At 42.3% G+C, this 22252-nt stretch overlaps 1 protein-coding gene across 1 annotated transcript in view; it reads left to right on the top strand.

The window, feature by feature from the left end:
• Window positions 1-254: 254 nt before the first annotated feature.
• Window positions 255-22252, top strand: part of TMC2 (transmembrane channel like 2) — a 101348-nt gene continuing 79350 nt past the window's right edge. The window contains exons 1-2 of the mRNA XM_069548176.1: window positions 255-520; window positions 1077-1124. Of these exons, the coding sequence (XP_069404277.1) occupies window positions 487-520; window positions 1077-1124 (82 nt within the window). The 5' untranslated portion in view covers window positions 255-486. The remainder of the gene's footprint in view (window positions 521-1076; window positions 1125-22252) is intronic.

The following is a 22252-nucleotide window of genomic DNA, read 5'->3' as shown; positions in this document are numbered from 1 at the left end:
AGTTTGTGTTTTAAGTATAAGTCCTGGTGATAACTTTCACAAATATCCTATCGTTTCCCCAGTGCCTGTCCCAACCAAGGACCCAAGATAGAGGGAAAGAGCCCTGGGAAGCTCCTCACACCACCCCCCTGGCTGGAGTGAAAGTGGCATCCCTGCCAGGAAATGAGCCAGCAGCTTCTGGCCCTTTCAGGGCCCCTTAGTGTGTAAGTGATGCCTGAAATGTGAGACCACAGCGCCTCTATGCAGAGAAACCTGAGCAGAGGACTGTGCAGCCGGATTGAAGGGCTGGGAACTCACCGCCTCCTGCTCCACCTCTCTCCCAAACTTCACCAGCCTCCACGTTCAATCTCAAACAAGCCAAGGAGCCTCGGCTACCAGGAAAGGAAGCCAACCACCATGAGAGCCCCAAAACACCCCAGGCCGAAGGTGTCCGTGGATGAGCGAGCCTTGTGAGCCCGCCTGGGGGCTGACAGAGCCCTGCGGACCATGAGCCATCAGCTGAAGGGCCGAGGGGAGGAAGGTGAGCTTATCCTCATCTCTGCAGAGCCCCTTCCCAGGTTTCCTGGGCCGCAGGGGGCAGGGAAGCAGACTGGATGTTTTGCGGGACCCAGGTTTGAGTTGCAGGGCCTGCCACTTGCTTGCTGAGCAACTTCAGTCTGGTTATCCAAACTCTCCCTGCCTCATCCATGAGCAAAGGCAGCGATAGCCTCCTTGAAGGGCTGTTGGAGGGATTAAAAACAGCCTGTGCCTGCTTTAAGGTTGACTGACAGAGGCCATCTGTGCCCACCGGGCTCATTCAGCCTCCCCTGCCTTGGTAACAGTCACCTTTCCTTAGCAATCCTCTCCACAGATTTCCCTTTCTCTCTGTGGTTGTGGAGATGTTCTGACCTTGCGAGTTTCCAGGGTGCCAGAGAAATGTCAGAACGAGGGCCCCTGGAGCTTGTGGAGCTAAACAATTGGAGCCCAGATCCCTCTGATAGGGATCAGCCTGCTAAGGGTCCTTGTGGTGAGATGGGCAGTGTAGGGAAGGGCACTCTCCAGAGGTCAGCCATTCACACCTGTTCCATCTCTTACAGGAGGAGGTGGCACGAGGGGGCAGGCAAGGAGCGGCTCTCTGGGCACAGGTGAGAAGGGGTGAGGTATCCTGGGGAGCTGAAAGTCTAGCCATCCACTCAACCTTCTCTTCCACCCTCCTGCTTCCTGCCTTCCCCCCACTCACTGTAAGGAGCCCTCCTAAGGCAGGTATAATAGTTTAATTGGGGAGGAGGTCGAGGGCTGCTCAGAGAGGGCCTGCCCTCAGCCTCGAGAGCCAAGGGACAGGCCCAGAGTTGAGCCTCAAAGATCAGTGAACATTCACCAGCTTGTGGGGTCAGGATGCCATTCCAGGCAGCCGGTAGGGAGTGAAGCCAGAGCTCACACCCAGGCACCCTGACTCCAGAGGACAAGCTCTCACCCTCACAAAGTGCCAGCAGCAGTGGGTCACCTTCCCATCTGAAATGTGGACACAGCTCCTCTGTGAGACAGTGAGGGGTTTACCCAGAGCAGACAGCCTGCTCCAGGAGGAGCTGAAGTCACAGGTGGAAAGCCCTCCAATGCCATCAGGGGAGCTTGAGCCATACCCAGGGGTCAGGCATCCTGCACTTCAGGTCAGGAGACATGTGGTTATGGTACGTTTTCTCCTCCTTGCATCCCAGGCAGGGCCCTGCTTGTAGGTGAGGAAGCAGAGTCTCAGGAAGTAATGGACTTGGGGAAGGCTGTTGAGAGAGATCCCCCTCCTCATTCCCAGGAGAAGAACATGTCCTGACCCCATGCTGGCGCACAGAGCATAGGGGAGCTGGCCCCAGGATCTACCCCACTGCATCTGCCAACCCCTTCCCTCCTGCACCTACTACTCACCACTACTTGGGGCCTGAGCCCTTGGTGAGGCAGTCCAAAATGGGGTGGGGGGTACACCCAAGAGCAGGGTACATAGCAGAGCTATGACTCTGGGCAGAGAGAGGCTATGGAGGCACCACGCGTCTCAACACTCCTTCCTGCCCCTGGAGCTGCCACATGGCCACTGTCCCTCCTCCCCACCCCACCTCCTCCCTGTCTAGTCTTCCCATCCCTCCAGAGTGTCAGGAGCGAGTGTGAGAAAGAACACAGTATCCCGGTGGGGCTGGATGAGGCCCTCTCCTCATGGAGGGTCCAAGCCCTTGGTAACACTGTGTTGATGCCAGTCTGGTCCACATTCCATTTCCCTGCTCTCTTCCGATTTCTGTCCATTCTTCTCCCATCCCAACTCCCCCTCTGCCCTCTGAAGAGGCGGGCCTTGTGGGGGCCACCTGTGGGCAAATGGTCCTGCAATGCAAAGTCATTTTGCCTAAAACAAACCTTTTTCTACTGAAATATGCCACATACACATCTCTCCCCCCCTCGCCATTTTCCCTTGTGCAGAGAAGAAAGGAATTGAGTCAAAATTTTCACTTCAGGGATGCCAGTGGTCAAGACATGCAGTGAAGTTAAATAATGGGAATTCATTCAATGAACTGGAACCCAATTACATAAAGATTTCCATTTTAAATCTCCTCTGGAGTGACCTCTGAGGGACCCAAATCCTACTCCTTCAGCTTCCATTCTACAAGAAGGAAAAAATATGTCTGAGAATACAAAGTGTGTTCCTCAAAATAATTGCACGGGTTCATATCCTGGACGAGCCCCCCCAAAAAAAAAATTGCAATTTTTTATTCCATCCATAAAAAAAGAGGGTCAGAATTCTCCCTTCTCTTGTATCCTTTGTTGAACATACTTAACTGTGAGGAACTGGAGGGTGAGCCAGACCCACTAGGTCTCCCAGCTTCTCTATTTTCCTTTCAGCCTATTTTTCGTTCTGAATTTTTCACTTGAGTCAGGTGCATAAACGTGAGGAGGCCTGTTAAGTATAAGTGAGTGCATTCAGGGCTTGGAGGTCTTCCTAATGTGACAGCTGCTCTCCTAGCTCCTAAATTATGCATTATGTGAAGTCTATTGAAAACTGACTATGAAAGAAAAACTAAAGCAGTTTGCTTTCTGTGAAAAAAAAGGTTAGAGAAGACTGAAAGGCAAATTCTGGCTTGCTTTCCACATGCATTTCATTCAGTTGGGAAATGAGATTACATTAGGAATTACAGTTTGGAAAAAATTTATGAACCCTCTAGTTATGTCTACAATGCTTGGAAGAATGCCTGGGACAGTTCATTACTGAAGAGAAAACCACTTCTTAGCTAACTGAGGATACACAGTTCAGAAGAGAACACAAACATATATTGACTTTCTTACCCAGTCTTTTCAACCAAGACTGGAAGCAGTCTTGGATGAATCATTAATCCCTTGCCCCCCTGTCTCTGTTCCTCTGCCCTCTCTGAGAGCAGAGCTCAGTTCTAGAACTCTTCCCTGAGATCACAGCTGTGGTGACACACACTTTTTCACACTCCTTCCCACATCTTTGGAAAGAGTAGATTTGTTTCTGTCCAAAGCGTTGCCAAGCACAGCAAAGAGCATCTGTAGGACAAACCCATCTTTCACTGGCCAATGCTGACCAGCTTCCTAACTTGATGAGTTATTATTACACCTAAGCAATTTGTTGTCACATTGTCTTACCCAAAACCCTCTTCCCCTAAGAGGTGAGAAGGAGAAGAGGTTAGGGCAGGAGTGGGTGAAGAAAACCTTCCTGCCACGCATGTGATTGTCTATCTTTGAGTCTGTAACAAGCACTCAGTACTTTTCAGTGTGTTTACATCAGGTGTCTCCACCCTCAGCAACTTCTTCAGTGCTGCTGTCATGATCCTTTGATGTGATCATATCTGGTAGATGCTCCAGAGTTATATTCTCTCCCTGTAGATTTCCCCCTGCTCCCACAGGTATGCATTGCTCTCTGGGCAACCTCCTCTCCCCATGCTCCCTGCCGCAGCATCAGTCATAACCAAGACTCAGCTCTGCCCTGGTCACCTACACCTCCAGACTGCTTGGCCTTTTCACTGGGGCCCTTTAAACCCCCATTTCCTCTGTCCGGAATCTGCCCACTTCACCACCAGCTCTCTATTTCCACCCCTTTCGTCTCTTGACAAACCCTTGTTCATCCTTCAAGATTCAGGGAAAACATCAGTTCTTTGTGAAACATTTTCAACCATCCTAGCCATAATGCATCACTCTTCCTCTATATTTCCAAGATCTTTTTTCCTTTAGTTCATCTTTTATTCCTTCTTTTTAAAAGATATTTACCTAAATTTTTGTCAAGAGCTGGCTCCCTAAATATCATCAACACAGTCTGTTGATAAGACAAAACTGATTTAATGCTTACAGCAAGAAAAGTCTTGACAATATCTCACAGAAGGAAAATAAGGTCAGAATTTATTAAGAAATTAAAGTTTGGTTTAGGATAGGACTTTCAAAATGAGGGCTTAATTAGGATTGGGTAAGAATCACAGTATAACAGTCCACAACAAACAGCAAGGCCAGGATTTTGAATCAAAGCATCAGAAGGATCTTAGGGGGCAAATTAGAGTCTGTAATGCTTTCTGCTGAAGAGCTGATGGGTGTCTGAGAAAATTCTATAATGAGCAATCAAGTCATTTTCCAGGCAGTATATTCCTGGAAAAAGAGTCATGCTAATTAAGACAGAAGCATAGCACAACGTCCTCTTCATACAGACACTAAGGTGTAGTTTGATTTCTCTGTGTCCAGGCTGAGTGTGAGGAAATGGTTTCAGTTCTTCAGCCTGAACTGAAGGACTAGCCACTAATAGCGGAGAGTATCAGCCCAGATCTTCACTACTGTTTAAGGCGTCATAATTGTGTGTCAAGTATTGCTGATGGTCCTTTCAATCTGTGTGTCTGTCGGGTTTTCCAGTTCTTTCTGATGGAGGATGCTTTGCTGGATCATTTGACACACAGCAGCTGTGCAACAGCTTCAAAGCTCTGGATTAAGAGGATTGTGGCCAGAGTTTGTATAGCTCACTTGTCAGGCAGGAGCCAAGTGCTCAGACTGAACAAGAGAACAGATCTCATGCCCAACATGAGGAGGAGTCCACAGAACTATACATGGGGCCGTTAGGCGTGTTACCCAGCTTTATGATATTTTCATTTACTTTCTGGATCTTTTCAGTAATGTTCAAGATCTCTGAGTGGTCTGTAGGAATGCAGGTACAACATTCTTTCACATAACCTCTCATTCTGAACCTCTCCAGAGGTTCCAGTCTTGGTAGCACTCTGTGAGTCCTATAGCTTTTCCTCTCTGTGTTAGCATGTAAGGTTCATCGTACTATCTGGGCTTCTTGTAAAGTATGAAATGAAGAGTTCTGAAGAGAGAAGAGAGGAATTCAGAATTCCTATAGAGTAGTTAGGGTTTCAGTTCTGGAATCAGGGCCACTGTTTGTTCTTTTTCAGTGAAACTACCAACTGATCTCTTTTTCCTAGCAGACAAACCAAAGGGCCAAAATGGACCTTGGGTAATGTCAGAGGTGATCTTGAGAGTAGGGATTAGTGTACCAATGTAACAAGTTCCTGTCCAATTTGTGGGTAGCAGCTAGTAGACTTCTGTGCCAGATTCAATACCAGTCATTGGGAGTCGCCCAGTAATCTGGTTTTGGCCAAATATTCCTAAGGGATTATCAAATAATGCTGTAAAATTTTGACACCATTCATGAAGAGTAGTCTGGTGTCAGGCAGTGAATTTTGTAGTATCAAAGATCATTGGCTGGGGGGGGTGGGGAAGTGTCAAAAGAAAAATGATATATCTTAACTTGTAACATCTATGAGTGTGAGATACTCCCCTGCCACTACCTGTTCCCTGATCCCCTTCCAAGTTCTATTTCAGTGAAAGTTCAGTTGCAAAGACTAGTTATCACAAAAGGACCCCAAGTATTGTTTCCACAGAGGCAGGATTTCTGGCCACTTTGCCTACTGTGGAGTTTGCCAACTAAAAAGTGAGTCCAACTACCTAGGAAATAAACTGATTCTTTACAAGGAACTGGGTCCAAGCAAAGCTGGTTGTTTCCCAAGAGAAGCTGGCATTTTCACCAGTTCATGGGTAGATTGTAGCTGATATGAGAGTCATGGGCTTCCCAGGTAGCTCAGTGGTAAAGAAGCCGCCTGAAAAATACAGGAGATGCAGGTTTGATCCCTAGGTCGGGAATATCCCCTGGAGGAGGAAACGGCAACCCACTCCAGTGTTCTTGCCTGGGAAATCTCATGGGGACAGAGGAGCCTGGAGGAATATAGTTCATGGGGTCACAAAAGAGTTGGACATGACCGAGCATCTAAACAACAGCAACATGGGAGTCATACCAAGGAAGGATAAGGATGCAAACAGCAATATTAGAAATAGGGATTATAAAGAACACAGTGAAATGTAGACTTAAGTCTACATAAGAGGAGTAGAACATAGGTAAAGGAACAGAAAGCCGAGGAGCACAGATTATAAAGTAACAATCTGGGATCTTGTGCCACGGATCTTGGGCACAGCTGTCTACATCCAAAGGCTGTCTGTTTTAGGATGTTTCCTGAGAACCCTCAGGCTGAGGTCACCAGTAAGGGCAGTCTTCCAATAATTTGAGGATGGTTTATGTCTCTTGAGTTGAAGGACATGAATCTAAGAATCAAACTGCTTAAGCATTTCATTACTGTGCTAGTTGTTAACAGTACCTGACAGAGTCCTTCCAGACAGGGTTCTGAGAAAGTAGAAACCTCTACAAAGTTTTCTTTGTAGAAAATAGAAATTCTGACCCACAGCTGTGGTTTCAAGGAAGCTTAGGGGATACAAATAGTATCTGGAGATAACAGAGACGTAAAATGGCTAGGTTAACTTTTAACCATCAAAAGTGAAATAGTTCATAGCAATAATGAAATTGACAAGGGTTTGGTTGCTTCCATAGCACACAGAACAAACACAGTTAAGGCAATCTTTGAACAAAATATCTATAATGATTAAGTATGTTTTTATAGACAATGAACATTATGTCTGATTTATAGATGGTTGAACAGATAAAGATATGTCTTTATAGATAAAAATATCTTGAAGTATAATACACAATTTAAAACATATACACACATACCAAGACATACCAAGCATATAAGAAAAATATTTCAAGATTAAATCAAGTAAAGAGATTTTGTAAATTTGGAGTAGGTCCTAAGCATCTGTGTTTTAATGAAACTCCATAGGTAAGGCTGATGTTCATCTCCAGTTGAACACTGGAGGCAGATGAAACACTGACCTTAAACAGTTAGATTCAAAATTTTAAATTGTTATCAAATAAACATCTTAAATGATAACTGAATTGTGACTGATAATTATAATACTGCCTAACAGGAGAAAATCATCACCAGGACTCTGATTAATAGGAACAAATCATGGCAGAAAAGTCACTGACAAATCTCTAGGAGCAGCCGGTAGAGCATACAATTGCTGAAATATTTATTAACATTTGACTTTACCAGTTTAACCTAGAAAAGTCTCAGCATCTGTTCTGATTGACGCCTCTTCCCATGAAACTCCAAATAACTCCAGTAACATATCAAATAACCTTAATCGTTTCTGGTACATCTCTTTTTTAGGAAATGGAAGAGCAAATCTTTGTGACGTCCCAGGGCCGTCTGGGACGTCACGAAGATAGTTTTAGATACAAAAGATATGTTGAAAGTAATTTTACTTCATTTTACACTTCCAAATCAGTCTTAGGAAGAAAAATGAAATAAAAAGTTTTCAGATTTGATGGGAAGTCCCTGGTGATCCAGTGGTTAGAACTCATCACTTTCACTGCCATGGGCCCAGGTTCAATCCTTGGTCAGGGAACTGAGATCCAGCAAGCCGTGCAGTACAGCCACACACACACACACAAATAGGATTTGAATGCAAGATAGGATCACGGGTGCCTTGGAAACAGTATTTGGCTATTTAGTTGAAAGTGACAAAAAGACTTCAAAATATATATATATACTTAGAAGGTAACGTGATCACCTACAAGAACCTTAGCACTTTCAAAAATAACAAAGATTTTTTTCCCCTAAATAACCAAAGCCATAATGAAATCAAGACAAAACACAGATAATTATTCTGGGAAGACTCAGAATCTTTGCTATATAGGCAGATAAGTGATGGGAGGATCCTTTATATTGTAGACGAAGGCAACAAACAGTAAACAATAAAAATAAACAGAAACAAGCCCATCAAAATTGAGCAGATTTTGTTAGAATTTTAACACGCTTAATAGCTTCTCAGACTCATTATTTACTCATCTATAATCCAAGGCCAATAAAATTCACTTTCCATGAACCTTCTCTTATTTTCTGCATCCATTCAGGTTTTGCCCTTCACCATGCTCCTTTCTCTCTGCAACAACCTGTCATTTCATTTTAGGACAAACATATTCCTTTTCCCTTAACAAAAGTACATTTCTTTACTTTACATACAGAGTTGTACCTTTCTGTCAGAACGTATCATAGTAGAGTCTCACTGAGTTATAACCCTTAACTGAAGAAGCTTTTATTTCACAAAACAAGCTGGGAAGATGGAGACTTGTCAGGTGTCACACATCAGCACTTTAGATGAGCAGAACTCATGAGTACACATAACACAACTTTCTACACACTTAACCCACACATAATTTTCAAAGGAAAGGAATGTACATGTTCATTTTTAGACACGAAGCTATCTCTTCTATGTAGCATATTTTTTAAGAAGAAGCAGAAGTATATATACTTAAAATGATGGTGATGTGTTTTTTCTTGCATCCCCATGGACTGTAGCCTGCCAGGCTCCTCTGTCCATAGGATTCTCCAGGCAAGAATACTGCAGTGGGTTGCCATTTCCTTCTCCAGGGGATCTTTCCGACCCAGGGATTGAACCTGGGTCTTCTGCACTGCAGGCAGATTCTTTACAGACTGAGCTATAAAGGAAGCCCATACTTAAAATAATGCTTAGCAATCATGGACAGAGGAGCCTGGTGGGCTATGGTCCATAGGGTCGTGAAGAGTTGAACACAACTGAAGCAATTTAGCATGTAGCACAATCAACGTTTTGGAATTCCATCTTATTTAGAATGAGCTAAGCATTCAATGAATATTCATTAATTCCCCTTAATATCAGTCCAAAGTTTCAAGAGACCTATAGATCTTGGAATTTTTAAAATTAATTAATTAATTATATTTTTGGTGCTGGTCTTTGTTGCTGCCTTCAGGCTCTCTCTAGTTGCAGGGAGCAGGGGCTACTCTCTACTTGCAGTGCACAGACTTCTCATTGTGGTGGCTTCTTCTCGTTGTGGAGCACTGGCTGTACAACACACAGGCCTCAGTAGTTATGGATCATGGGCTTAGTTGCCCTGCAATATGGGGAATCTTTCCAGGCCAGGGGCCAAACCCATGTCTCTGCATTGGCAACCCCTATACCACCAGGTAAGTCCTAGATCTTGGAAATTAATCTTGCAGCTGGGATACTATAAAATATAAATACTATTGAAATCAAATGTTCATAATAATGAATCAATTTAATTAAGCACAAATTTAGGTACTTCATAATTTTAAACATGATGCAGAAATAATGCTGAAAAAACGAGGTCCATTGGAGGAGTGAATGACAAACCACTCCAGTGGTTGTCTCAAGAACCCCACGAACAGTATAAAAAGGCAAAAAGATATGACACCAAAAGATGAGCTTCCCAGGTTGGAAGGTGCTCAATATGCTACTGGGGAAGAGTGGAGCACAAATCAGTGAACTAAAATGGACAGGAATGGACAAATTTAATTCAGATGATCATTATGTCTACTACTGTGGGCAAGAATCCCATAGAGGAAGTGAAGTAATGCTTATAGTCAACAAAAGAGTCCGAAATACAATACTTGGGTGCAATCTCAACAATGACAGAATGATCTCAGTTCATTTCCATGCAAACCATTCAACATCACGGTAATCCAAGTCTATGCTCCAACTACTCTAATACCTAAGAAGCTGAAGCTGACTGGTTCTATGAAGACCTATCAAGACCTTCTAGAACTAATGCAAAAAAAAGATGTCCTTTTCATCATAGGGAATTGGAATGCAAAAGTAGGAAGTCAAGAGATACCTAGAGTAACAGGCAACTCTGGCCTTGGACTACAAAATGAAGCAGGACAAAGGCTAACAGAGTTTTGTCAAGAGAGCATGCTGGTTATAGCAAGCACCCTTTTCCAACAACACAAGAGATGACTCTACACGTGGGCATCACTCAGTACCAAAATCAGATTAATTATATTATTTGCAGCTGAAGATGGAGAAGTTCTAAACAGTCAGCAAAAACAAGACTTGGAGTTGACTATGGTTCAGATAATCAGCTCCATATAGCAAAATTCTGGCTTAAATTGAAGAAAATAGGGAAAACCATAAGCTCACTTACATATGACCCAAATCAAATCTCATATGATTCAGTGAAGGTGACAGATAGATTCAAGGGATTAGATCTGATAGACAGGGTGCCTGAAGAACTATGAATGGAGGTTTGTAACACTGTACAGGAGGCAGTGGCCAAAATCATCCCAAAGAAAAAGAAATGCAAGAAGGCAAAGTAGTGGTCTGAGGAGGCTTTACAAGTAGCCGAGGAAAGAACAGAAGTGAAAAGCAAGGGAGAAAGGGAAGGATATACCCAACTGAATGCAGAGTTTAACATAAAAGCAAAAATAGATAAGAAGGCCTTCTTCAATGAACAATGCAAAGAAATAGAGGAAAACAATAGGATGGAGAAGACTAGAGATCTCTTCAAGAAAACTGGAGATATCAAACAAACATTTCATGCAAGGATGGGCATGATAAAGGACAGAAACAGTAAGGATCTAACAGAGGCAGAAGAGATTGAGAAGAGATGGCAAGAATACACAGAAGAATTATACAAAAAGGTCTTAATGACCTGAATAACCATGATGGTGTGGTTATTCACCTACAGTCAGACATCCTGGAGTGTGAAGTCAAGTGGGCCTTAGGAAGCATTGCTGTGAACAAAGCTAGTGGAGGTGATGGAATTCCAGCTGAGCTATTTCAAATCCTAAAAGATGATGCTGTTAAGGTGTTGCACTCAATATGTCAGTAAATTTGGAAAACCCAACAGTGGCCACTGAACAGGAAAAAGTTAGTTTTCATCCCAACCCTAAATAAGGGCAGTGCTAAATGTTCTAATTACCAGACAGTTTTGCTCATTTCCCATGCTAATAAGGTTATGCTCAAAATCCTTCAAGCTAGGCTTTAGCAGTACTTGAATCAAGAACTTCCAGATGTACAAGCTGAGTTTAGAAAAGGCAGAGGAATACGAGATCAAATTGCCAAGATTTGTTGGATCATAGAGAAAGCAAGGGAATTCCAGAGAAACAGCTACTTCTGTCTCATTGATTATGGTAAAACCTTTCACTGTGTGGATCACAACAAACTGTGGAAAATTCTTTAAGAGATGGGAATACCAGACCATCTTACCTATCTCCTGAGAAACCTGTATGAGGATCAAGAAGCAATAGTAAGAAACTTACGTGGAATGGACTGGTTCAAAAATCAGGAAAAGAGTACAACAAGTCTGTATATTGTCACTCTGTTTAACTTCTATGCAGAGTATATCATGTGAAATGCTGGGCTGGATGAATCACAAGCTGGAATCAGGACTGCTGGAAGAAATATGAACAACCTCAGATATGCAGATGATACCACTCTAATGGCAGAAAGTGAAGAGGCACTAAAGAGCCTCTTGATGAGGGTGAAAGAGGAGAGTGAAAAAGCTGGCTTGAAATTCACTATTCAAAAAACAAAGATCATGGCATCCAGTCCTATGGCTTCATGGCAGATAGAAGGGATAAAAGTAGAAGCTGTGACAGATTTTCTCTTCTTGGGCTCCAAAATCACTGAAGATGGTGACTGCAGCTATGAAATTAAAAGACACTTGCTTCTTAGAAGGAAAGCTATGACAAACCTGGACAGTGTATTAAAAAACAAAGATAGCACTTTGCCAACAAAGGTCCATATAATCAAAGCTACATTTTTTCCAGTAGTCATGTAGGAGTGAGAGTAGGACCATAAAGAAGGCTGAGTGCCAAAGAATTGATGCTTTCAAATTGTGGTGCTGGAGAAGACTTTTTAGAGTCCCGCGGATATCAAGATCAAACTAGTCAGTCTTAGAGGAAATCAACCCCTAATACTCATTGGAAGGACTGATGCTGAAGCTGAAGCTCCATTACTTCGGCCACCTGATGTGAAGAGCTGACTCAATGGAAAAGACCCTGATGCTGGGAAAGATTGAAGGCAAAAGGAGAAGAGGGCATCGAGATGTTGGATAGCATGGATAGCATCACCAACTCCATGGGCATGAACTTGGGCAAACTCCAGGAGATAGTGAGGGACAGGGAAGCCTAGCATGCTGCAGTCCATGGGATCGCAAAGAGTTGGACACAACTTAGTGATTGAACAACAACAGAAATAATGCTAGCATATTTAATCAATGAACCAATTTTAGTTTAGGAAGAACCTAAGTAGAATAAAGCTGCAATATTGTATTATATTTAATGCTGAAAAATCAAAGGACATATTTGTTCTTATTAAGCCAGAAGTATTAAACTAATTCCCCTGGAGTAGGAAATGGCAACCCACTCCAGTAATCTTGCCTGGAAAATTCTATGGATAGAAGAATCTGGCAGGCCACAGTCCATGGAATCACAACAAGTTGGACACAACTCAGTGGCTGAGCATGCACACACACGTGCATTAAATTAATTCATTTGCCAAATGCTTATTACTTCCTAGGATTTTTTGGAATATTTAATTTATATAAATACATTGATATCTTACAAACCAATCAAATGAGCTCCTTTATTTTACTATTACTCATTCGCTCATTTATGACTGCAATGCATCTTCAGTGCCGCTTGTGCACTTTCTAAGTGCACTTTCTGATGCCTGAACTCTAAGGCTTGCAGACTTCAGAAGTTGTGGCTTACAGGCTCTAGAGAGCAGGCTGAGTAGTGATGCACAGGCTTAGTTGCCCAGTGGCAAGTGGAATATTCCCAGACCAGGGATCAAACTCATATCACCTGCATTGGCAGGTGGATTCTTAACCACCGGACCACCAGGAAAGTCCCTCCTACAAATTTTAATAAGTTTTATTTTCATTTAAATTTAGTTCAAAGTATTTTAAAATTTCTCTTCAGACTTCTTTATCCCATATGTTATTTAAAAGTGTTTTGTTCTATCTTCAATCATTTTGGTATTTTTTAAGTTATCTTTCTCTTAGGGATTTTTAATTTAGTTCCATTGTGATCTGACAGCATATTTTGAATAATTTCTATTCTTTTAAATTTGTTACCTTATGTTTATGGGCCAGAATGCTGTCTATCTTGGTAAGTTCTTCGAGAAGAGTGTATGTTCTGCTGTTGTTGGTTGAAATGTTTCATAAATGTCAACTCGCTTCACTTGATTGGTGGTGCTGTTCAGTTCAATTATGTCCTACTGATCTTCTGCCTGCTGTATCTTTCAGTTACTGGTAGATGTGTGTTGCAGTCTCCAGCTGTAATGGTGGACTTGTCCCTTTCTCCTTGCAGTGTTATCAGATTTTGCCTCACATATTTGGGTGCTCTGTTGTCAGGTGCATAGATATGAGAGATGGTTATGTCGTCTTGGAGAACCAACCTGTTTATTAGTTTTTTACACTTTTTATTTTGTATTGGGGTATAGTCAGTTAACGAACAGTGTTGTCACAGCTTCAGATGAACAGCAAAGGGACTCAGCCATACATATACATATATCCATTCTCCCCCAAATTCCCCTAATGCCCTACTTTATCCCTAGGAAATTTCCCTGCTCTGAAATCTGTTTTGTCTGAAATTAGCACAGTTATTCTAGCTTTCTTTTGGTTACTGTTAGCATGATATTTTTTCTCCATTCCTTTACTTTTAGTCTATATGTGTCTTTATAGTAAGTGGATTTCTTCTAGACACATATAGTTGTCTTTTTTAATTCACTCTGACAATCTGTGTCTTTAATTGCTATATTTAGACCATTAACAACATTTACCATATTTGTTGCTGTTTTCTATTCATTGCCCTTGTTTTTTATTCCTATTCTTGTCTTCCACTCTTTTTTCTGCATTTTGTGGTTTTGATTGAGCATTTTATATGACTCCAGTTTCTTTCCTCTGTAGCATATCAATTACACTCCTTTTTCACTTTTTTTTTTTGGTGGTCGTAGAGTTTGCAATATACAGTTAGGACAAAGTCAAGTCCACTTTCAAACAAAACTATACCTCTTCTTGGGTAGTGCAGGTACTTTATGACAGTGTTCCCAATTCCTTCTCTCATCTCTTTAACACTGTTTTCATTCATTTCGCTTACCTATTAGCTATGATCATCTAATATATTGTTGCTATTATTATTTTAAACAAACTCATCTGTTAGATTAAGAATAAGAAAAATAAAATATTTTACATGTCCTTTGTTCCTTCTTAAGTGCTCTTTCTTTATGACCTATATCATTTTCTTTCTCTCTGAAGAACTTAACATTTTTTGCAAAGTTGAGTTCTATCAGTACTCAACTTTTTGTTTGTCTGAGAAAGTCTATTTCTCCTTTATGTATGAAAAATAATTTTGTTTAATACAAGATTAGGCTGTGGGGCTTTTTATTCCTTTTATTGCTTTAAAATATTTCACCTCACTCTCTTCTTCCTTGTGTGGTTTCTGAAGAGAAATCTAATGTAATTCTTATTTTTCCTCCTCTATAGGTAAAATGAGTTTTCTTCTTCCTCTCTCTGGCTTCTTTCAAGATTTTCTCTTTGTCTTTGTTTCTCTGTAGTTTTAATACAATATGCTTTTATATTGAAGCATATTGGCACTTGTTCTTCCTGTTATTTTCTGAGCTTCCTGCATCTGTGGTTTGGTGGTTGTCATTGATTTTGGACATTTTTCAGCCATTATTGCTTCAAATAGTTCTATTTTTGTCTCTCTTTCTTCTCCTTCTGGTATTCCCATTACTCTATGTTACACATTTTGTAATTGTCTCACAATTCTTGTGATATTCTGTTCTATCTTTTTTATCCTTTTTTCCTCTTTGCTTTTCAGTTTGGAAAGTTTCTATTGATGTATCTTTCACTCAACTGATTTTTTTCCCTTGACTATGAAAATTCTACTACTGAACCCATCAAAGTTATCCTTCATCTCTGTTACGGTGTTTTTTGTTCTTATCATTTCCTTTTGATTCTTTTCAAAAGTTTGAATCACTCTGCTTACCTTCAGTTCAGTTCAGTTCAGTCGCTCAGTCATCTCCGACTCTTTGCGACCCCATGAATCGCAGCACGCCAGGCCTCCCTGTCCATCACCAACTCCCGGAGTTCGCTCAGACTCATGTCCATCGAGTCCGTGATGCCATTCAGCCATCTCATCCTCTGTCATCCCCTTCTTCTCCTGCCCCCAATTCCTCCCAGCATCAGAGTCTTTTCCAATGAGTCAACTCTTTGCATGAGGTGGCCAAAGTACTGGAGTTTCAGCTTTAGCATCAGTCCTTCCAAAGAACACCCAGGACTAATCTCTTTTAGAATGGACTGGTTGGATCTCCTTGCAGTCCGAGGGACTCTCAAGAGTCTTCTCCAACACCACAGTTCAAACGCATCAATTCTTCGGTGCTCAGCTTTCTTCACAGTCCAACTCTCACATCCATAACATGACTACTGGAAAAACCATAGCCTTGACTAGACGGACCTCAGTCAGCAAAGAAATGTCTCTGCTTTTGAATATGCTGTCTAGGTTGGTAATAACTTTTCTTCCAAGGAGTAAGCGTCTTTTAATTTCATGGCTGCAATCAGCATCTGCAGTGATTTTGGAGCCCAAAAAAATAAATTCTGACACTGTTTCCACTGTTTCCCCATCTATTTCCCATGAAGTGATGCGACCAGATGCCATGATCTTTGTTTTCTCAATGTTGAGCTTTAAGCCAACTTTTTCACTCTCCTCTTTCACTTTCATCAAGAGGCTTTTTAGTTCCACTTCACTTTCTGCCATAAGGGTGGTGTCATCTGCATATCTGAGGTTATTGATATTTCTCCCGACAATCTTGATTCCAGCTTCTGTTTCTTTCAGTCCAGCGTTTCTCATGATGTACTCTGCATATAAGTTAAATAAGCAGGGTGACAATATACAGCCTTGACGTACTCCTTTTCCTATTTGAAACCAGTCTGTTGTTCCATGTCCAGTTCTAACTCTTGCTTCCTGACCTGCATACAGATTTCTCAAGAGGCAGGTCAGGTGGTTGGTATGCCCATCTCTCTCAGAATTTTCCAGTTTATTGTGAGCCACACAGTCAAAGGCTTTGGCATAGTCAATAAAGCAGAAATAGATGTTTTTCTGGAACTCTCTTGCTTTTTCCATGATCCAGCAGATGTTGGCAATTTGATCTCTGGTTCCTCTACCTTTTCTAAAACCAGCTTGAACATCTGGAAGTTCACAGTTCACGTATTGCTGAAGCCTGGCTTGGAGAATTTTGAGCATTACTTTACTAGCATGTGAGATGAATGCAATTGTGTGGTAGTTTGAGCATTCTTTGGCATTGCCTTTCTTTGGGATTGGAATGAAAACTGACCTTTTCCAGTCCTGTGGCCACTGCTGAGTTTTCCAAATTTGCTAGCATATTGAGTGCAGCACTTTCACAGCATCATCTTTCAGGATTTGAAATAGCTCAACTGGAATTTCATCACCTCCACTAGCTTTGTTTGTAGTGATGCTTTCTAAGGCCCACCTGACCTCACATTCCAGGATGTCTGGCTCTAGGTGAGTGATCACACCATCGTGATCATCCGGGTCTTGAAGATCCTTTTTGTACAGTTCTTCTGTGTATTCTTGCCACCTCTTCTTAATATCTTCTGCTTCTGTTAGGTCCATACCATTTCTGTCCTTTATCAAGCCCATCTTTGCATGAAATGTTCCCTTGGTATCTCTAATTTTCTTGAAGAGATCTCTAGTCTTTCCCATTCTGTTCTTTTCCTCTATTTCTTTGCATTGATCGCTGAAGAAGGCTTTCTTATCTCTCCTTGCTATTCTCTGGAACTCTGCATTCAGATGCTTATATCTTTCCTTTTCTCCTTTGCTTTTCGCTTCTCTTCTTTTCACAGCTATTTGTAAGGCCTCCCCAGACAGCCATTTTGCTTTTTGCATTTCTTTTCCATGGGGATGGTCTTGATCCCTGTCTCCTGTACAATGTCACGAACCTCATTCCATAGTTCATCAGGCACTCTGTCTATCAGATCTAGGCCCTTAAATCTATTTCTCACTTCCACTGTATAATCATAAGGGATTTGATTTAGGTCATACCTGAATGGTCTAGCAGTTTTCCCTACTTTCTTCAATTTCAGTCTGAATTTGATAACAAGGAGTTCATGATCTGAGCCACAGTCAGCTCCTGGTCTTGTTTTTGCTGACTGTATAGAGCTTCTCCATCTTTGGCTGCAAAGAATATAATCAGTCTGGTTTCAGTGTTGACCATCTGGTGATGTCCATGTGTAGAGTCTTCTCTTGTGTTGTTGGAAGAGGGTGCTTGCTATGACCAGTGCATTTTCTTGGGAAAACTCTATTAATCTTTGCCCTGCTTCATTCCTCATTCCAAGGCCAAATTTGCATATTAATCATAGTTATTCTTAAATTCTTGGTCGATAATTCTAAAACCTCTGCCATATCTGAGTCTAATTCTGATATTTTCTCTGTCTCTATAATTTTTTTTTTTTTTTTTTGCCTCTTAGTGTGCCTTGTAATGTTTGTTGAGAGTCAGCATAACGTACTGGTTAAAAGGAATTGGGGTAAATAGGCCTTTAGCATGAGGTTTTACTTTTGTCTGGCTAGGTGTTAGACCGTGTTCATTGTTCATTGTAGCTGTAGGTGTAAGAGAACTCAGTTTCCTTTAGTGTTCTTGTTCTTGTCTCTCCAGATGTTTTGAGTTTACTTGGGAACTCCTTTTTATTTTGGTCTGAGCCTTGCAGTTGTTTCCATTGTCATCTCCTCTCATTATATCAGAGTCCTGTTGATGCAGTGGTGAGATAAGGGGCAGGGGAAGTTCTATAATCTTGAGACTAGATTTCAGTCTTTCCTGAGCCTGTGCCTCTAGGCTGTGACCTTCACAAATGTTTCTTAGCCTTCTCCTGCTAGCCTTCAGTGAGACTAATTATCTAGAGGTCTGGAGTGGGGTACTTCCCTTCCTCCAGGTCAGTTAAACTGGTAAACTCTGGTCAGTTAGGCTCACTCTGGGAAAATAGCTTCCCTGGAGCCTAAGTGTAAAGGAAAAACTCAATTTTTTCTTTCCCATGTAGGGAAATACCCAATTCTTCCCTACTGTGAGTTTCTTCCCTGTCTGTCTCCTTGATCACTTACACAGAATATTTCACTTCTGACATTTCACCAAATGTGTGGATATTTTTCCTTATAACAAACAATTCTCTATGACATTAGCTGGGTGTCCCACAATATAAGTCGATTCTGACACTACCTACCCAAAGATAGCATCAGACCCCACACTCATTTCCTCAAGACTACAACCCACTTCAGACACCAATCACAAGCCCAGGTGCTTCTGACCAACCAGCTATAGATCAAATGTTCCAAAGACCCCCTCCTTGTGTTCAGTTAATTTGCTAGTGTAGCTCACAGTTCAGTTCAGTTCAATTGCTCAGTCGTGTCCAACTCTTTGCGACCCCATGAATTGCAGCATGCCAGGCCTCCCTGTCCATCACCAACTCCCGGAGTTCACTCAGACTCATGTCCATCGAGTGCATGATGCCATCCAGCCATCTCATCCTCGGTCGTCCCCTTCTCCTCATGCCCCCAATCCCTCCCAGCATCAGAGTCTTTTCCAATGAGTCAACTCTTCACATGAGGTGGCCAAAGTACTGGAGCTTCAGCTTTAGCATCATTCCTTCCAAAGAACACCCAGGGTTGATCTCCTTCAGAATGGACTAGTTGGATCTCCTTGCTCACAGAACTCAGAGAAATATTTAGTTACGTTTACTAATTTACTAAGGGACGTAATAAAGAATGGGCTTCCCTGGTGGCTCATATGGTAAATCTGACTGCCAATGCAGGAGATGTGGGTTTGGTCCCTGGGTCAGGAAGATCCCCTGGAGAAGGGAATAGCTACCCACTCCATTATTCTTGCTTGTAGAAGTCCATGGACAGAAGAGCTTAGTGAGCTACAGTCTATGAGGTTGCAAAGACTCAGACACGACAGAGCAACTAACACAACAACAACATGGTAGAGAATGGGCTCTCCAGGGTACTAGTGGTAAAGAAAAAGTTAGTCACTCAGTCGTGTCGGACTCTTTGTGACCCCACGGACTGTAGCCCGCCAGGCTCTTCTACCCATGGAATTCTCCAGGCAAGAATACTGGAATGGGTTGCCATTCCCTTCTCCAGAGATATTCCCAACCCTGTGATCGAACCCAGGTCTCCCACACTGAAAGTGAAGTCGCTCAGTCATGTGCGACTCTTTGTGACCCCATGGACTGTAGCCTACCAGGATCCTCCATCCATTGATTTTTCCAGGCAAGAGTACTGGAGTGGGTGGCCATTTCCTTCTCCAACACTACAGGCAGATTTTTTGCCATCTGAGCCACCAGGAAAGCCTGCTAAAGAATCTGCCTGCTAATTCAGGAGACATAAGAGACGCAGTTTTGATCCCTATGTCAAGAACATCCCCTGGAGGAGGGCATGGCAACTCACTCCAGTGTTCTTGCCTGGAGAATCCCATGGACAGAGGAGCCTGGCAGGCTACAGTCTATAGGGTCACAAAAAGTTGGACACAACTGAAACAACTTAACATGCATGCGCATGATAAAGAATACAGATGAAGAGACACAGACAGCAAGTCTGGGAGTTGGGGTATGTCACCCTCCTGGTCTGTGGATGTGTTTACTCATCTGGAAGCTCTCCAAATCCACTGTTACTGGAATTTTACGGAGACTTCCTCACATAGACATTAGCAATTTTACCTTCCTTTCTAGCCCCTCTCCCAGCTCTTGAGGATGGGAGTGGGGTGGGGATGACAATTCCAAGCTTCTAATCATGGAGTGGTTTTTCTGGTGATCAGCCCCCATCTAGCCATTCAGGAGCCCTCCAGAGTCACGTCTTTAGAACAATAGATGCTCCTAGTGCTTTTAGGGTTTTACAGAGATTTTAGGACCTCTGTGTGGGAAAGTGGGGACAGAGACCAATGCACATTTTGCATTATCTCACAATAGGCCTTTGTTAAAGACAACACTCTTTCTTAAAGAGAACACTTTGTTAAAGAGAGACACTCTGAGTTACTTTTCATATTTTAAAGTAATAACATTCTCCTCCCCCTGCTGGAAGCACCAGGGATTTTTCTCCAGTCTCCACAGTGAGAACCTGTTAGGGCTCCCAGGAGGTAAAACTCATTTAAGTGTGCCCCCTAGGGAAAGGAGAAAAGGAAAGATATACCCATTTGAATGCAGAGTTCCAAAGAATAGGAAGGAGAGATAAGAAAGTCTTCCTCAGTGATCAATGCAAAGCAATAGAGGAAAACAATAGAATGGGAAAGGCTAGAGATCTCTTCAAGAAAATTAGAGATACCAAGGGAACATTTCATGCAAAGATGGGCTCAATAAAGGACAGAAATAGTATGGACCTAACAGAAGCAGAAGATATTAAGAAGAGGTGGCAAGAATACACAGAGGAACTATACAAAACAGATCTTCATGACCCAGGTAATCACGATGGTGTGATCACTCACCTAGAGCCAGACATCCTGGAGTGTGAGGTCAAGCAGGCCTTAGGAAGCATCACTATAAACAAAGCTAGTGGAGGTGATGGAATTCCAGTTGAGCTATTTCAAATCCTAAAAGATGATGCTGTGAAAGTGCTGCACTCAATATGCTAGCAAATTTGGAAAACTCAGCAGTGGCCACAGGCCTGGAAAAGGTCAGTTTTCATTCCAATCCCAAAGAAAGGCAATGCCAAAGAATGCTCAAACTACCACACAATTACAGTCATCTCACACGCTAGGAAAGTAAATGCTCAAAATTCTCCAAGCCAGGCTTCAACAGTACATGAACCATGAACTTCCAGATGCTCAAGCTGGATTTAGAAAAGGCAGAGGAACCAAAGATCAAATTGCCAACATCCGTTGGATCATAGAAAAAGCGAGAGAATTCCAGAAAAACACCTATTTCTGCTTTATTGACTACACCAAAGCCTTTGACTGTGTGGATCACAACAAACTGTGGAAAATTCTTAAAGAGATGGAAATACTAGACCACCTGACCTGCCTCCTGAGAAATCTGTATGCAGGTCAAGAAGCAACAATTAGAACTGGACATGAACAACAGACTGGCTCCAAATAGGGAAAGGAGTACGTCAAGTATTGTCACCCTCCTTATTTAACTTATATGCAGAGTACATCATGAGAAATGCTGTACTGGATGAAGTACAAACTGGAATCAAGATTGCCAGGAGAAATATCAGTAACCTCAGATATGCAGATGACACCACCCTTATGGCAGAAAGCAAAAAAGAACTAAAGAACCTCTTGATGAAAGTGAAAGAGGAGAGTGAAAAAGTTGGCTTAAAGCTCAACATTCAGAAAACGAAGATCATGGCGTCCGGTCCCATCACTTCATGGGAAATAGATGGGGAAACAGCGGAAAGAGTGACAGACTTTTTGGGGGGGCTCCAAAATCACTGCAGATGGTGACTGCAGCCATGAAATTAAAAGACGCTTACTCCTTAGAAGAAAAGTTATGACCAATCTAGACAGCATATTAAAAAGCAGAGACATTACTTTGCCAACAAAGATCTGTCTAGTCAAAGCTATGGTTTTTCCAGTGGTCATGTATGGATGTGAGAGTTGAACTATAAAGAAACCTGAGCGCCGGAGAATTGATGCTTTTGAACTATGGTGTTGGAGAAGACTCTTGAGAGTCCCTTGGACTGCAAGGAGATCCAGCCAGTCAATCCTAAAGAAAATCAGTCCTGAGTGTTCATTGGAAGGACTGATGTTGAAGCTGAAACTCCAATACTTTGGCCACCTGATGTGAAGAACTGACCTATTTGAAAAGACCATGATGCTGGGAAAGACTGAAGGCAGGAAAAGGGGATGACAGAGGATGAGATGGTTGGATGTCATCACCAACTCAATGGGCATTAGTTTGAATAAGCTCCGGGAGCTGGTGATGGACAAGGAAGCCTGATGTGCTGCAGTCCATGGGGTCACAAAGAGTCAGACACAACTGAGCGACTGAACTGAACTGAAC

Source organism: Ovis canadensis, chromosome 13 (genome assembly GCF_042477335.2).
Source record: "Ovis canadensis isolate MfBH-ARS-UI-01 breed Bighorn chromosome 13, ARS-UI_OviCan_v2, whole genome shotgun sequence".
Lineage (NCBI taxonomy): Eukaryota > Metazoa > Chordata > Mammalia > Artiodactyla > Bovidae > Ovis > Ovis canadensis.
This window is presented reverse-complemented; position numbering and strand designations above follow the sequence as displayed.